Genomic DNA, 18,209 nt, shown 5'->3' with positions numbered 1-18,209 from the left:
GGCACCCTTCTTTGCTAAAATTTATATGAAAATCCAAGGGACCTCGTATATCCAGAACAATTTTAAGAAAAAAGAACAAAGTTGGAAGACTAATATATTCCCACTTCAAAACTTACTACAAAGCCATAGTAACAAAGACTGTGTAGTGCTGGCTTAAAGGGTAGACATAAAGATCAATGAAATAGAATTAGGAGCCTAGACATAAGTTACTATACATTGATATTCAAACAGTCTCTTCAGCAAGTGGTACTATAATAACAAGGAGAACGCTGAAGATAATGGAAGCCTTACACCTTTGCTGGAGGCAATGAAAACTGGTCCAGCCACTTGGGAAAACCACTTAGCACTGCCTCAAAAATGTTAAGCACAGTGCTACCACGTGACCTAATAATTGCATTCTTAGGCCATACCCAAGAAAGTGAGAACATACATGCACCCAAAAATCTGTACATGAATGTTCACAGCAGCATTCTTGATAATAGCCAAAAAAATAACAGAAATACTATAAAAAAATAGAAATAACCCCAACCAAAGGCTTCAACTAATAAAAAATGGACAAATAAAACATGGCATATCCATACAATCAAATATCATCCAGCAATGAAAAGCAGCTTGAATGAACCTTGAAAACAGTATGCTAAGTGAAAGAAGGTAGGACAAAAGACTACACATACTGTTCCGTTTTACATAAAATGTCAAAAACAGGCAAATCCATAGAGACAGATTACTGGTGGCATGAGACAGAGAAGTGGGACAGTAGGGGACTGGAATGGGGAGTGCTTGCCCACAGGTATGGGGCTGCTCTGAGGGATGATGAAGACCTAAAAACAGATTGTGTTGATGGCTGCATAACTGTGAATGCACAATCACCCAGTGAACCGTATGCCTTAAATGGGTGAATTGTAGGGTATGTGAGTTATATCTCCATAAAGGCTGTGTAAAAAGCAAAAAAGTAAATTAGTGGTTGACTAGGGAGGAAGAAGAATGGGAAGCCACTGTTCATGACGAGGTTTACTTGGGGGGTAATAAAAATGGTCTTAGGTTATTGTGACAGCTGTGAAACTCTATGAATACACGAAAAGTCACTGAATTGTCTACTTTATAGGAGTGAATTTTATGCTATGTGATTTATATTTCCATAAAGATATTAAATGGAAAAAAGCACACTAGAGGCAGAAATTCCAGATGGAAACTCCTAATTCTAGTACGTGGTAAAGACAACCTGGAGTAGGGAAGTGGCAGGGAGGATGAGGAAAGGTAGATTTGGTGTTATTTATGTTTAATTTTATCAGAAATGGTAATATCCTAGAGGGGGGAGGTATATCAGCAAAGTCAAGAATGTCAGTGGGCATCTGGAAAATAAGAAGGATAAATAACAGTGGTACCATGTTGTAATCAGTTTGGTACAGGCTGAATATGCAATGGCCTATGACATATTGAGATGTCCCATAGCAATCAGACATAAAAACTGGAAATTTAGAAGTTAAAGATATGCACACAGAAGTGGACAAGGAAGGGTTACTCAGGCCCTACACAGCACCGAGCAGGGCCCGTCATCAAGGCGGGCGAGTGGCCAACCCCCAGAAGATAACCTCTAAGCCCACGGAGGAGGCTGCCTGCGCTAAGAGTTTCTGTATGCGTAGGCTTGAGCCCATGCTGCTCCACTGTGGCCAGGTTAAGTCTGCCCTAGCAATGGGATTAGTGGGGAACCTTTGTTTTGGCTCAGGAAGCGGGGTGGTGGTGGTGGACTGGGAGTAGCTGAGGTCAGGTGCAGGGGTGCTGTATGCATACGTGACTGGTCCCCAATAAAAACCGTGCACACTGTGGTGCAGGGGAGCCTTACTGGTTAGCAACCCCTCCCGTGTGTTGTCACACATCATTGCTGGAAGAAGTAAATGCATCCTTGTGTAATTCTCCTGGGAAGGGACACCTGGAAGCCTAGCCCAGACTTTGCCTGGTCTTTGCCTTGTGCTCCTTTTCTTGCTGATTTTGATCTGTATTCTTTTGTTGAAATGATCCATAGTCACAGTGTTTAACCGATTTTCTGAGTCCTGCGGGTCCTTCTAGAGAATTATTGAGCTTGAAGGTGGTTCTCTAGCAGGAACTCATCTGTATACAAATGTCGGCAATAGGCAGGATTGCTTGGGGCATGTTCTTGGAGCAAGAGAAGGGTTCTGGACATCAACGTAGAGTAACAGAAGAAGAGCCGCGTGGGGGAGACGGAAAAGGGGAGAGAAACGCCTGAGAAGGACACGGAGGTCGTGGTAGTGTGAAAGCCACAGCAAGTCAGTGCTGCATTCACATTCTGTCAAGCAGCCAGGTACTCATCCCATGGGATTCAACAGTAAAGCCAATACTGACTTCAGCAACGGTGATTTGGGGAAGGGTGGAGCCGGAATCCATCTCAGGGGAAGGAAGAGGGAGTGTGGGCAGGCGGGTTTTCCAGCTGCGTGGCTCTACAAAGAGGAACAGGAGGGACAGCCGCTTGAGCGAGGAAGGGAGGCTCTTATGATAGAAGAAACAAACTTTCTGAGTGTGAATAAAAGACTCAGGGGCAACAGTTTCCTAAATTATTTAGAGTTTAAAATATGAAATAGACTTAGTACATTTATAAAAAAAAAAAAAATCTGCTATCTCTTCCTTAGTTTTCAAAAGCAGAGTGTAAAAAATGACTTGAAACCTATACAGAAGGCACTGTGGAATAGGAAAAGTAGCACGAACACCAGTCGAAAAGGAAGTCAAGAGGAAGCTGAAACCATAATAAGCAAAAACTTACAGAGGAGGGGGAAGGTGAGGGAAACGAAGACAAATTCAACCTGCTATGATTTAGTGGGAGAGGCAAAGGATGAGGAGTCTAGGTTTTCCTGCAGATAGAGGTTCTTTCTCTAACTTATTTAGGGTATTACGAACTCAAGAGTCATTTGAATCTATCATTACTTCAACCTCTCTAAAACAAGCCTATTAATATGTTCCTTACCATTTTACTAAAAACGTGTGAAGATTAATAAATTATTTGTAAAGCACATGCTAAATAAAATGTGCTACATAAATGCTAAATATTTGCCCTATTGAAAAGTGCTAGGAGGTGTGACACAAAATTGAATGTGGTTCAAAAATAGATTCATGGGAAAAGAACACAGCATCCAAAAGTACTATTAAAAATTTAAAAAGGAAAAAGAAATTGCTCTAAGTAAAGTGATTACAATGGTGTCAAAAAATTAGAAGGAAAGCTAAACATTATCTTTGTAAAACTGCATTTTCAAGAAGACAAACCATGTAGTTAGAAACCAATTATGGAATCTGAGCCAACACATCTTGGGTTAAGCCTGAATTTAACCAACTGGACTCACCGACTTCGTGATGTTTGGCAACTTTTTGAAACTTTAGGTGACGGTTTCTGTCAGCACCATAGATAAAATCATCGTAGTTACAATTTTCTTGGTCTTTAATATGACGATTTGAAATCAGGAGGGAAACCAAGTGACATATGCTAGCACACAGACTAAATGATAATTCTACATTTTAAACTAGTCATTAGTAAATTACCATTTTAACTTCCTATCAGAAAAGTGAGCATATTATCACACTAATTCTAGCATGTCATCAACTGTGAAGAGTGGAAAAGTGATCAGAATTCTAATTACACAGGTATACACGGGATTTTACTATCCAGTAAATTTAGAACATATTTAAATGTGTTAGCCTAGAGAATGGGAAAAAAAGTTAGTCATTTTTATTTTATTTTATTGAAATCATTAAAAATAATTCATTGAAATTTAGTGGATTCTCTGCCAAGAATGTTCTCTTCAGATATATTTGCCCAAATACGCCAACGATTATGTCAAAGATTAATCCTGGGATCAATGTCTGTATTATAATCTATAAGAAATAACATAAATGTTCATTATTTGAAGACTGATTACATAAATTCTAGAACATGCATATGATGGAATATTATGCAGACACTAAAAGGAATGAAGGGAAATTTTACACATCCTCATATGGTCAGAGGTCCAAAATAATCTAAGATGTAAAAAAATAAATGTAATGAGAGAATACGGGACTTGTAGTTTAGCTAAACAAGGAGCTGAGCAAAGCCTTTCCATAAAAAGCAACAATAAAAGCTTTTAAACAGTTAAAAACAACCATTTCAGAACTCTGGGAACTGACTGAAGTTACATATCAAATTGAAAACATGGTAAATTTATTCATGTCAGGTACGACAAGTGGGAGATGGACACAGCCATCCCTCCTCCCCAGCTCAGATGTTGTGTCAGTTCTTCCGCTGGGGAAAGACACGAAAACCATTAGTTTGCTGCAAGAGGAAGTTCACTTAATTTGGAAGAAAGTGTGAAAAACCCTCATACCCAACAGCACTGTCAATATCAGTAACAATTTAGGTAGCAAATACATAGAAGTCCAGTGAACAGGCAATCCTAATATTCAGGTTTGGGATGGGGCAAGCAACAGACTGGCAGACTAGCCAGAAACTTAACAGCCACGGAGAGCCTTGACATCTGGCACATCTCTGCTGAATGGAAGACTATGCACATGTACAGCCAAGACTGGAGAGAGCTTACAGCTCCCCACACATCCTTCCCTGACAGTGACTCTGGGCACGTGCAAAGGAGATGCAGGGATTAAGCTTCGGTCACAAGTACAGTAAAGGCCAGGGAAGATGTGACAACTGACTAGTCTATGGGTGCTCCCCTACAATTCCATCAGCAGAGGGCAGAAGCCTTATTAACAGAGGTGTGTGAGCGCAGCCTCTGACTAATCACTGGTGATGTCTGAGCAATGCTGACATGAAGAGGTGCCCAGCAGGGCAGGCTTAAAATAAAAGTGAGAAGGAAAAAAATGAACAAAGCCGTAAATCATGAAGTAGACGGACTCTGCAGATTAGTCCAACAAAATGACTAAAGAAACAAAGAAAAGAAAAACCTGTAACAACCACCACCCTTGGAGACTAAAATGAATCAGAATGCAAATGCGCTATGTTATCTGAAATGTGGAGTTTTCAAAAAAAAAAAAAAAAAAGCTAAGAGACATGCAAAGAAACAAGGAAATGTGACCCATACGCCGAGAAAGAAAGAAAGAAAGAGAAAGCAAGCAAGCAAGCAAGCGAGCAGTAGGAAGAAACTGTCTTGGAGAGGCCCAGATGTTGGGGGGGAAAAAAAAAAAAGAGGGAGATTTTAGAGAAAAAGAAAAAAAGAAGAGAAAGTACAGCAACGACAATGAAATTTAACCAAAGGAGTTCAAGAACAGATTTGAGACGGCAAAAGAATGAGTCTGCACACTTGAAGATAAGCCAATTAAAATTACCCGGTCAGGAACACAGAGAAGAAAGGATGAAGAGAAAGGAGCCGCAGAGACGTGTGGGACATCGTCAAGTGTATCAACATACGAATCATGGGAATCCAGGACCGATGGGAGCAGAGGAGAAAGAAAAAGGCAAAAAATATTAAAGAAACAATAGCTGAAAACGTCCCACATTTGAAGAAAAATGTATACATATGGATCCACAAAGCTTAATGAGTAAGGAGGATAAGCATACACAATCACAGTCAAATTAATGAAAATGAAAGAAAGACAAAATCGTGGCAGCAGCAAGAGAAAAGCAACAGATCATGCACAAAACAACAAAATCCTTAAGGACTCCTCTCATCAAAAATAATGAAGGCCAGAAAGCAGCAGACTGGCCTTCTTTCTACCACCTGAAACAAAAAACTGTCAGCCAGGAATTACATAAACTATCTTTTAGAATATAGGGGAAATAAAGACATTCTGAAAAAAAAAAAAAAAAAAAAAAACAGAACAATTTTTGGGGCTAGCAGATCAAGGTTATAAGAAAGACTAAAGCAAGTCCTTTGGGCTGAAAAGAGGTGGCACCATGTGGCAACTCTATCCACAGAAAGAAATGAAGGGCACCAGAAATGGTAAATGTAAGGGTTAGTGCAAAGATTATAAAAATACTGTACTACAAGCCAACATCCCTCATGATTATAGATGTAAGGATTCTCAACAAACTACTAGTAAATCAAGTGTAGCAAAATGTAATATGACCAAGTGGGATTTCACCTAGGAATGCAAGGCTGGCTTAACATCTGAAAATCAACTAATGCAATATACTATTATTCACAAAAAAAAGGAGATAAATCACATGAGCATTTCAACGGGCAGAAAAAGAAACCTGGCAAAATCCAATACTCATTCATGATAAAACTCTCAACACCCAGGAACAGAAGAGAATTTCTTCCACAAGGTCAAGGGCAGCAAGGAAAACCTTACAGCTGACATCATACTTAATGGTGAAAGATGAAAAGCAACAAGCAAAGATATTCCATCTTCACCACTCCTGCTCAACAATGCGTTCGAAGTTCCAGTCAGTGTGATAAGGGAAAATAAAATTAAAAAAATAAAGACATTAAAATTTGAAAGGAAGAAATAAAACATACTTTATTCACAGATAACATAATTCTATATGTAGAAAATCCTAATGATTCCATAAAAACCAAAACAACACACTAGAAATAATGGCCCAACACGGTCACAAGATACAAGGTCAGTGTATAAAAATCATCTGCACTTCGATATCCTGGTAACCATCTGAAAATGAAAAATTTTTTAAAGATTTATTTATTTATCTGAGAGAGAGAGATAAAAAGAGCATGAACGGGAAGGGCAGAGGGAGAGGGAGAGAGAATCTCAAGCAGACTCCCCAATGAGCATGGAGCCCAGTGCGGGGCTCGATCCCAGGATCCTGATTATCATGACCTGAGCTGAAACCAAGAGTCAGATGCTCAACCAACTGAGCCACCCAGGCACCCTGAAAATGAAATTTTAAAAGTTCCATTCACAATAGCATCAGAAAGTGTACAATGCTTAGAAATAAATTAAACAAAAGAAGTCTAAGACTGGCACCCTGAAGACTATATAACTGCTGAAAGAAACAAAAAAATATCTGTTAAGTAGAGACACTTCGTAGTCATGGACTAGAAAACTAGGTATTATTAAGACGGAAATTATCCCCAAACTGAGCTACAGATTCAATCCTCTGTCAAAACCCTTGGAGGCTTTTTTGTAGAAACTGACAAGCTAATCTGAAATATATGTAGAAATGCATAGGAACCAGAATAGCCAAAACAATTTTGAAACAGAACTTTTTCTTTAAAAAAGAATCAACAACCTGGATTTCACACCAAATTGCTAGAACGCTAAAGTAATTAAGAGCATGACACTGGCATAAGGACAGGCATATAAATCAATGGAACAGAACCGAGAATGCAGAAACAAATCCATACATTTATGTTCAGTGGATTTTCAACAATGGTGTTGCAGTTCAATAAGAAAAGGATTACCTTTTCAACATACGGTGCTGGGACAACTGGCTGGATATCTACATAGGAAAAGATAAACCTAGATCCTAACTTCATACCATACACAAAAATTAACGTAAAATTGATCACAGACTTAAAATGACAAAGCTAATACTATAAAAAATTAAGAAAACAGCAAAAAATCTTTGTGACCCTCGGTTCAGCAAAGAGTTCTCCTGGTCAGCCCAGACTCAAGGGGACAGAAGTCAGATCCATGTCCTGGTGGAGGAGTGTAAAGGGGATGGGGTGGGAGGTCCTGTGGCAGCCTACGTGGCTAGGTCAGCACTCCCCAGTCCACCCTGAATGACCACTAAGACATTAAACCTCTCCTTAGTCTTGTCGGAATAACAATTTTATAACTGTTTGTATGAATATCTGGTTCTTATCTGTCTCTTCCATTATATAGACTCCACAGGGTCAGATAAAATAATGTCTTTTATTAGTTCCCATGTATCTATCACATAGAAAGTACTAAAAAACTTTGTTTCTAAACTAAATGAGTAGGGGCACCTGGGTGGCAAGAGTTGGTTAAGGTTCTGACTCTTGATTTCAGCTCAGGTCATGATCTCAGCGTTGTGAGATCAAGCCCCGCATCAGGCTCTGCACTGAGTGTGGAGCCTGCTTAAGATTACCTCCTTCCCCTCCTCTCTCTCCCTCCTCTCTAAAAACCAAACAAACAAAAAAAATAAGTGAATAAATGGATCATCATATTGGCATCATATTGGGATCATCATGAGGGAATTAAGGAAGTTGAACCATTTTCAGCTCCCAAGTAAAATGACTTAATACAATCCCATGTCTCAGCTTTTCCAAGGCAATCATGACTTAAGATATCCTTTCCCTATAAATTCAACAGTTTTCCTCACAGCTAATATAGTCATGACACATACGCTGCGGTAGGTAAGTCAATCTACTAGACCAACCTGGGATTGCTGAAGACAGTCTTACCTCAGGCAGCTGTCTGGCAGATATGACAGCTTCTCTAAATAAATTGTCTAAAGAGCCAAAGTGTTCAATGTTTCAGTTTTTTTTTTAAATCTAGTACATGTAAATTATATAAAAAAACCTAAATTAACTTTCATAATGGAGGTAGGGACACATTCTATTTAAATTACCACATTCTTAGCAATGTCCAAGTGTCTGGGAAGGGTTAAAACAGAATAGCAATTGTTACATTAACAAAGCATAAGAGGCGCCTGGGTGGCTCAGTCGGTGCAGCGTATGCCTTCGGCTCAGGTCATGATCCCAGGGTCCTGGGATCGAGTCCCGCATCAGCTCTCTGCTCAGCAGGGAGCCTGCTTCTCCCTCTCCCACTGTGATCTCTCTCTCTCTCAAATAAATAAATAAAAATCTTAAAAAAAAAAAAAAAAAACCAAAAAACAAACAAACAAAAAGCCAAAGCATAAAACACCTGGCAGAAGCCAGGTAACCATCAGCACAGTGCCTTTCTTCTCTGTGCTCCTTATGCTTAGGTCTGTCATTATATTTACCATGCTATACTGAAATCATTGGCTTACGCTTCTCCCTTCCCCTACACTACATAGTCCTCGAGGGTAGGGACTGCTTTCATTTATGGCTGCTGGTCCAACACCACCCACAGTGCTTGCTGCATGGAAGGCACTGATGGGTTTATACTGGAGAACAATGGATCTGTAGGTGATTTTAGTGTCACAAAAAGGCTTAGGACTTGTGAGTCCCAAAACTTGAACTAGTGATTATGCTCTTCAACTTTCTTGGCCAGCTAGCCTTACCAGTCCTATCTGATCTCTTTAAAAATCCCTTGCCTCATTTATAAAGAAAGAAAAATGCCAATGCACAGGGACACTTTTAACAAAGTGCTGTGCAAATAATACTTACTGCTAAAAATTACCATGGATTAAAATAAAAGAAGGACTTTGAAGTGCAAATTAACTATCAAGGAAAATTGTACTAACAGGAATGAGGAACTTTTTGATTTCTTCCAGTGCGTGTCCCATCCGGGCATATGCTTCTGCTGGTGGAGCAAAGACTTCAATGAGAACATGCAGGTCATCGTTGAGGTGAAAGTACTTGGCTTCTCCACTTTTCCTCAACTCTTCTTCCTGAAGAAAGAAAAACCATGCTTAAAAGGGCATCTTTATAAGAAAAGGAACAGGAACGCTACACAGAGCTGATCCGGCATGCAGCCGTCACAGAAGGTTCACTCAATGGCAAGCACCGCCCTAAGGATGAAGGATTAAGATACACATCTGATCCTGCCATTCCCACCTTCTATGAAAACACTCAAGGCTTCATGCTGCTACTGGAATAAGTCTCAACCCCTGCCTCTGGCCTAGGGGGAGACCCTCTGCCACACTGTATGCTCTGGTTGCTTTGTCTCCTCCTGTCCCCCCAGCCCGACGCCCTCCAGGCGCTGCTCAGACCCCTGGTCAGACCGGCTGATCTCCCCAGCTCCCTCTACATGGGTTACGCCAAGTATCTGTGATGCTGCCACAAAGCATTTCCACCGCCAAATTACCTAAAATACCTATTGTTTACTTGACTATTATCTAATTTTCCTCACTGGAGGTGACGGCAACAGAACAAGACCATGATGGTCTTCTCTGGTGCTCATCTGCCTTGTCTAGAAAAGTGCTTGGTATATAGCTGACACCCGACAAATACATTTGGACGAGTAGGTAAATATTATTTATTCATTTCCATGTTCATTCGCTCATTCATATATTCATTCAAAAAACATTTCTACATGCCAGGCACTGTATCTGAAGATAAAACAGTGAACAGAATAAATGAACGATTTTATTACATGATTTTACATAATTATGATACACATTAAAGTTTTTTTGTCTACATAATGAAATACAGGGGGGAAAAAAGAGGAGGGGGAAAAACCTAGATCAGTCAGCAAGAGACAAATGATTTTGGTCCATGATCTTCTCCTAACTAGGATTCATTATAGTGGCAAATGACAGAACCTGGATCTTTTAAAAGTCTCTGTTTCCAACATTCAAATCAGACAGACAGATTAAGAAGAGCAGGTACCTACACCTAGAGTGATTTCCAAAATGGGGGGAAACCTTCCTAGCCTCTCTAAAACACCAACCCCATGAGAAGGAGAACCCTAGAACTCCTGGCAACACCACCTTTTAATTCCACCACAGGCCAAGAGGTCAGAGAGGCCCAAGCACCCCTGACTTCATCGTTTAAGACGTCAACTTGTGTTACTTCACTCATTTGATTTCTTTTAGAGAACAAAGAGATCTGCATATAGAGCATGACAGGACGTGGGGTTTTGAGTCAGATATACCCAAATCATAGCCATGCCAGACACCAGGTGTGTCTGTTTAGATAGATGAACTCTTAATTTGAAAAATCAAGTTGGTGTTAAGTATATTAATACAGGACTGTTGAGAAGAGTAAAAGGACCAACTTTCCGTAAATGCCTGGCAAAGGAGATCACGTACATACTGCCCAGCACACTGCTTTACATGTGCCAGGACTCGATAAGTGCCAGTTTTCTTCGCATTTACGGAAAGAAGGTCAGAAACCGAAGGAAAAGAAGGAGAAATATTTGAAGCAAGGAGAGCAAATATAAGCTACCATAATATCCTCTGCATTTCCTTCAAAGTTGGTCACGTATAAAAAGTACAATTCTTTTAGGCCAACTGTAGACTATTTGTTCTAATCAGAATACTCTCCATCACCTGATCTGATACTCTGCCTTTCAGAGCTGAAGTTTTAAACTTCATAAAGTTGAATTTTATGTTCAACAGTTCACTTCTGAAAGTATAAACTACTGACCTCAACACTGCTTCCCTATTAGAATACAGCATCACACTACGGATATTAATGAGAGAAACTGTGACGCACAGTGAAGCCCTCTGCCGTTGCTACCCCAGATGGAAACGGGGAGAGAGGCTTTCTTAGCCCAGCTGCTGTCACTCATCCCCACAGAGCGAGGAGCTTTATCAGCTTCTGTCCTGGGTTAGCAGGGACAGGCAACATGGTGTTTGGGGAAGAACACAGACTTCACTTGGAGTTCTGCGTTCAAATCCCAAATTCAACACGTACTGTATAATTTTGGACACATTACTTTATCATCTTGAAGAGGTGATTTTAAGTGCAGAGTAACAGTATAGTATCTACTGCTCAATGAGTAGCAATAAAGGAGTTACCAGAACAGTGACTAGGAGTTATTAGTAATATAAAGGAGTTGTAGTAAAAAGAGAGTTTCATGTTTAAAGACACAAAAAATCTTTAGAACTGTGCTTAGTACATAATAAACACTCAATAAATGATGACTACAGTATTAATTATTCTATTATTCTATAATATAGACGATAAGGGCAAAACAGCCAGCATGCTTGGCACAAACTGAAGGCTCGAAAGACCATAGCATTACGGTGATTATTATGCTACATAACCAACTGATACAAGTCAGTAATGACTCCCGTAATTTCATCAATGTAGAAAATACAAGAGGGGTGCCTGGGTGGCTCAGTCGTTAAGCGTCTGCCTTCGGCTCAGGTCATGATCCCGGGGTCCTGGGATCGAGCGCCGCATCGGGCTCCCTGCTCGGCGGGAGGCCTGCTTCTCCCTCTCCCACTCCCCCCTGCTGTGTTCCCTCTCTCGCTGTGTCTCTGTCTGTCAAATAAATAAATAAAATCTTTAAAAAAAAAAGAAAATACAAGAATAAAATGAATTATGGTCTCATTAGAATTTAGATAGTGAACACTATGAAAAGCTAAAAGATGAGATTTTAATAGTAATGGAAATCTCTTTAGCAATAAACATTATTAACTGAGAATTTCTGCAGACTAAAAGGATCAACAGAGATCAGCATTCAAGAGTTCAGGCAGTGAGGACCTGACTGCAGCACAGGACAGGGTACCAGTGGTCTCCCCTTCTGTAGCAAACCTGTTACCTGAATGATCACCTGTGGTGACACCACTGACATGCTTCTGAAGACTGATGGCCACGTGTGGCAGAGGCCGGCCACAGTATGATGCACAAGAGGAAAACAAGGCAGGGGGAGTGGGGTCAAACTGTACCGAAGAGTTCTGAAAGGAAAATGACAGACTCAAGACTTGACATTACGAGTTCAAGTCTCAAAGAGCCAGGAGTAGGCTAGGAGGTGTACTGCTTATGGCCACAGGCTTATGGAGCCAACAGGCAGAAGCAGAGTTGAAGCCTGTGTGCTGCTGAAGGACAGTAGACTGCCCAGCCACCTCTTCTGTGAGGTTTAGGAAAATGTCTGGAGAACAGTGAAGATCTGAGAACTGGACTGGCAACATTTGGGAGGATTCAAACAACCCTCAGTATTCAAATGTTGAAACCCCACTGAGCCTTCCACACAGGCAGAAGCCTGTCTGGTGAAACTTTTCCTGCCTTGTTTTGAATAGCCAAGGTAGTTCCTTGAAAGGAGATGGGAATTCTCTGGCTTTATTTTTTTTTTTAAGATTTTATTTATTTATTTGAGAGAGAGAGCAAGAGGAGAGGCAGAGAGAGAGAGTGTGCACACAAGTCGGGGGGAGGGGCAGAGGGAGACAGAGAAGCAGGCTCCCCACAGAACAGGGGGCCTGACACTGGGCTCGAGTTCAGAACCCTGGGACTATGACCTGAGCGGAAGGTAGACACTTACTTAACTGACTGAGCCACCCAGGTGTCACGCTTTATTACTGCTTCTTGGTATGACCTCCTGGCCCAGGATCAGATCCTTGTGTGCCCCAGGGATGCAGAGAATAAGAAAGCTAATAATAACTGTGAATACCTCCTTGTGTACATGTGGCACTTCCTCCTTGTCTTCCCACCAAGGATCTGGGGCCTTTTCCTAGAGCAACTATGCACTGATAAGATAAATACCCAGAAAGCCTGAGGATTAACAAACTTGACTCTGAGCAAATGCTTCTCCACTGAGGGCCACTGATGACAGTGGGATCTACAGGGTCAAGAGAATAAAGGGCTTCTGATCCTATCCCTTGACAGCAGCTCAATGGACTGTAAACCCCAAATGTATGCTACTTCCCCAGTTCCTGGGTGTCTTGATGGAATGGAAATGATCAGCCACTTACAGAATCTCTATAATGATTCTCAGACCCATGTGGTCAAGGACATAGAAATGAGAGGATTAGTGAAGGGCTGGAAAGTAGTCTAGGAAAGCAGCCTAGACCCACTGAGTGTGTAAGAGAACAGGGTGCCCCATGCAATGCAGAGCAAGCACTCAGCGACCGGGGAGGACAAAGGGACTCATTTTAGTAGATGTCAAAGCACCTCCTTGCCCAGCCACCTCAGTGCTACTCAAGGGACTTGAACAAAGTGTCTGTGGCAACAGAGAGAGAGGTTACATATTACTTCACAACACAGACTCCCCTCAAAAAGGACTCTTAGCTACTGCACTGCTGAATGCCCAATATGCCAACAGCAGAGATAGCCCTTAAAATGACAACATAATCTAGAAAAACCAACAAGCCCTGATAACAAAGTGACCATATTTAGAATCCTTTTCATTAAATGGATAGCCAGGCACTTGTTATTACTTGGACATATAATCCAGCTAAAGACTTGCCTTCCCTCCTTCCTTTGTACCTGTGAAACTATCTGTGGATGCCCTCATCACTGCCACCATATGCCACAAAATGTCGCTTCTGACAAAAAACAAAACAAAACAAAAAAACCTCCCTTAACAACAAACAAAATAAGCAGTATGTTGATGAATTTCACTGGTCATTTCATGTACTTCATGACCAGACGGCTTTATTGAAGACCTAATTAAGATATCAGCAAGGATGGGTTATACAAAATTTCTGACCAACTGACCAATATATGGTTCCATCTCCTCCAGCTGCCAGAACAGATGAGTCAGGGAATCAAAGTAACATCATTTGAGACAGGAAGGCTTAGTGAATAGTTAATCTAACCTGGCCACACATTAGAATCATTTCAAATAACCACTGAAAATTCATTTTGAGGTTCTACCCTAAAAAGGTTATATGGGAATCTTATTTTTAAACAGCACTCCATGTGAGTATGATAACAGCCCTGTTTTAATCAAATAATTTAACTTCCCTGATTAACACAGATAATATACTCAGGTTCTCTAAATCTCAGTTTTTTTACATGTAAAGTAAGGAAAATGTTATGTATCTTCCATCATTTTTCTAGGGATAACACAGAGTAATGCACTCACAGCAGCTGTTCGATAAACAAATGGCAGCCATTTTTTATTATAAAAGCCTTTGTTTAGATGGACTTTTTTGTGTGTGCGAAGAGGCTGCATTTTGTCTAAATAACTTTCTTATCTGACACAATCATTGTTCAACATTTCATGGAAAGTGGCCACGGAATGTGGGTTTGGTTTTCAGTGACATCAATCTCTTCACAGTGACAGAGCAACAAAACGGTAATGGAGAATAATGTAAGTGATGACAGCACACTATGAAACGTGAAAACTTCTTTCAGAAGTGGTGTATTTAAGAAAGTGATCAATAAAAAAACTCAGTAATTTTAGCTTATCACAGAAAAAAAAAAAAAAAAAGAGGCAGTTAGAAGGACTAGAGCCAAGTAGAGCTACTGTGTGTGAGAATACGAAGCCACTAGTAAAACATTTAAAATCCATTTTAACTTGATAAAATGTACAGGGTATTAAATGAAGGGCAAAAAGAGCAAATCCAAGTGTATACTTTATAAACTCAACTATTTCAAATACAGGCATAGAAAAAAGGCCCCCAGGAACTCCTCGAAGATGCAAACAGCGGCAGTTAAGACTGCAGACACCTTTTCTCTCCATGGTAATTTCAGTATCACTGTACTTTCTACGAGGAATTGCTTCTACAGTCGAAACCACAGGCACCGCTATTGCATTTTACAAATGAAGGTAATAGTTACAGATGTACACGGAGGACACCATATATTCTTAAAATGGTCCAAGAGACTCAGTTTTCTACACAGTACCACAAACTCTTCGCCTTATACAACATTTTCATATAATTTCATTCGCAATCCTAGCTAGCTCTAATATAATTTGTACTAATACAATGGATAATCTAAAAGTACATTATGCAACTTGTCTCCGAAGTAGCCATTGTCTATGATGAATGTTACCTTTGCCTTGTCTCGCATGGAACCTTTCCCAAGGATGGACATTTTTGTCAAGGTTTCTTCTTGTAAACGCTTCAGAGAATTGCCACGGGGACCCAAAAGTTTCCCCACAAAGTTGAACTAGGGAAAAAACAAACAAACCAAAATTGTAACATTCATATCTGAAAGTAATTTATTAATCTTGAATGTCAGTAAACACTACAGTATGCTACAAATCACTAATTAATGCCAAATATTTAAGTTCCTGCTATATGCCTCTCCACAAACCACATATAATGGGGCTTAAAAGTCGTAAAGTAAAAACCAATCATTTCAATGATGGTTAGATTTCACAAATTACAAATTAAGCTAATTCCCAGAAATCCTAGGTTGCTATCCTGACAATTTTAACGCATATTTGACTTCAACCATGCACAGTGCTAGTAAGATGAGGATGTAGGTGGGGAAGATGTAAGGTGCTCCAGGCTGGTCACTATGGAGTGTCTGGGTCCTTCCACCTAACCTCAGCACTTGAGCCCTGGTTCGTCAACCAGGGATTGCGCTGGCCTAGATGAGTTCTCAAGCATTTGGTGGCTCACAAAGCTTTATGACAAAATCCATCTATCTCTTCTAAAATAACTAGCTATGAAAATGTTGACAAATTAATGAGTCTTGATTCTTAGGGTTCTTAATTTAATAAGCACAGCAGAAGTGAATTCATTAATGATATGGACTCTGAGGCTACATTGCCATGGTTTTAAAACCTGGCTTTTCCATTTACCAGCTGAGTAACCCAGCTAGTTAACTGGGTCACCTGACCTCTCTGTACCGTGGGTTCCTCGTCTGTAAAATGAGAACAGTGAAATACAACAGAACCTACTCCCGTAAGGCTGTTAGGAAGATTAAATGGGTCCATATAAATGAATCAGAACAATGCTTAGCATAGAAAAGACAATAAATATATCTTGAATGAAAGGACTGTAATTAGGAATTTCACACAACTTTTAAAAGCTTTCCCATAATTAAGGTAAGTCATCAATACTTCTTGTTCCCAGAAAGTCAGCCCTATTGGCCGGAGGGAAACTGTTCTCTTTGGCAACACTTCTGATTACAAACTCATGCAGCCGCTGTTTTGGCATCAGCTCCTCCACGATCTGTGCCACTGCTGTGCTGTTGCTGTTTTTAAGAGAAAACTGTTCTTCAATTTCTCTATGGTAATTGAAGTAATTTTCTTAAAATATATACTTTTAAAAAATCAAAATGATATTTTTTCTTTGCCTACTTTTAATTTTATTGGTCTTCAATGAAAACTCAAATATCTACAGTATTTTTAACCTTCACATGTAAGTATGTTTTGTTTTTTAAATTTAATTTTAAGTCGATTACTCTCTAAAAATATAGAAATGATACATATAGAGTTAAAAATATCAAATAATACAACATAGAAAAAAAAAAATCAGTGTCTCCATCCACTCATCTCTACCTTATTCTTGGTTCCCCATTTTCTCTGCTTTTTCTTTCTGGAAATTCTATTATTTGGCTATTAGGATCTCCTGAGTTGGAACTCTAAATTTCTCTCTTATTTTTCCTCTTTCCCTTTCACCTTCTCTGTTTTACTTTCTGGGGAATTTAAGTACATTTCCTACATATCTATTGATTTTTTTCATTTCTGCTATCAAATGTTTAACTATTAATAGTATTTTCTTATATTTGTTCTTTTTTATAGCATTTTAAAAATATTTTATGGAAGTGATATAAATTCTTATATTTCTGAGGATATGAATGGCAGTGCCCCCCACCCCCACCCCGACTTGGAGCTTCTAGTATCTGCTTCTTCCGACAGATTCACATTTTGTGAACTGGTCTCTTTGTACATTATGGGCTTTCCTCAAGTGACCAGTAATCCTCTGCTGCCTATTCTTAAAAATGTAAGGCTGAGGTTCCAAAACACTACCTGAAGTCCTGCTTTCATCCACAGGATTTGACAACTGGACTTGACAATTCACTTTAAGATGGTAGGCTAGTTTTTTCATCAAACGTTACTCAAATATCAGTATCTGTGTTTCTCTTCTCTTGGCCTAGGTAAGCATTACCCTGAATAGGAATTCCCCAATCTCCCAGGAGGAGGTATCAGCTTGGCTGCTGGAATGCTGGGATTCCCACTAGTAGGTGCACACCTTTATATAAGGGAAATAAATACCCTCATTTTCAGTGTGGCATCTCTAGCCCTCAGTTGTATCTATCTGGGTCTGAGAGCCCAAGGCTTCTTTATTCAATCCCTCCAGGAAATCTCTAGCCTGCTGTAGGTTAAGAAGGCAGATGCCTGGTTTTATCAGCCAGGCAGAGCATCCAATGGTCTAACCACTTCTCACACAAACTTTGAACCAAGTCTCTTCTTCTTCAGTTCTGCCCACCAATCCACCTTCTCAATAACTAGTGTCCACGATTCCTGAGCCTCCTCGAGCTATTTCCGTACTAACGCCCATGTTTCTGGGACACTTTCTCTTGCCCTGTAAGCCTGAATTCTGCTTTCTCTTGACGCCTAAGTCATTACCATTTGTCCATCTATTTCGCAGCCACCAAAACTTCACTCCCATCGTTGGCCTATTATTGCTTCACCCTTCCATTCTTGTCTTTGAGTATCTGTGCCTTTTCCCTTCATTTATATTCATTTTGGAAGGTTTCAAAGATGGCATGAGACTAAATTTGTGGTCAAGCAGCCATATTTACATCACATCTTATATTTCCCCATTAACAAAAACTAAGACACCTTAGAAA

At 40.0% G+C, this 18,209-nt stretch overlaps 1 protein-coding gene across 4 annotated transcripts in view; it reads right to left on the bottom strand.

The window, feature by feature from the left end:
* KHDRBS3 (KH RNA binding domain containing, signal transduction associated 3) overlaps positions 1-18,209 on the bottom strand; it is a 188,825-nt gene that overhangs the window by 85,976 nt on the left and 84,640 nt on the right. For all 4 annotated transcript variants that reach the window (XR_004680592.1, XM_035011995.1, XM_035011994.1 and 1 more), the window contains exons 3-4: positions 15,456-15,572; positions 9,311-9,457 (exon numbers count right to left, since the gene is read on the bottom strand). Coding sequence is in view for 3 of the 4 variants with exons in the window: in XM_035011995.1 (XP_034867886.1) it covers positions 9,311-9,457; positions 15,456-15,572 (264 nt within the window). In the remaining variant the exon portion in view is untranslated. The remainder of the gene's footprint in view (positions 1-9,310; positions 9,458-15,455; positions 15,573-18,209) is intronic.

This window comes from Mirounga leonina, unplaced genomic scaffold (assembly GCF_011800145.1).
Source record: "Mirounga leonina isolate KUSES-001 unplaced genomic scaffold, KU_Mleo_1.0 Mir_165, whole genome shotgun sequence".
NCBI lineage: Eukaryota > Metazoa > Chordata > Mammalia > Carnivora > Phocidae > Mirounga > Mirounga leonina.
The sequence above is the reverse complement of the archived record's forward strand: the minus strand, read 5'-3'. Positions and strand labels throughout refer to the sequence as shown.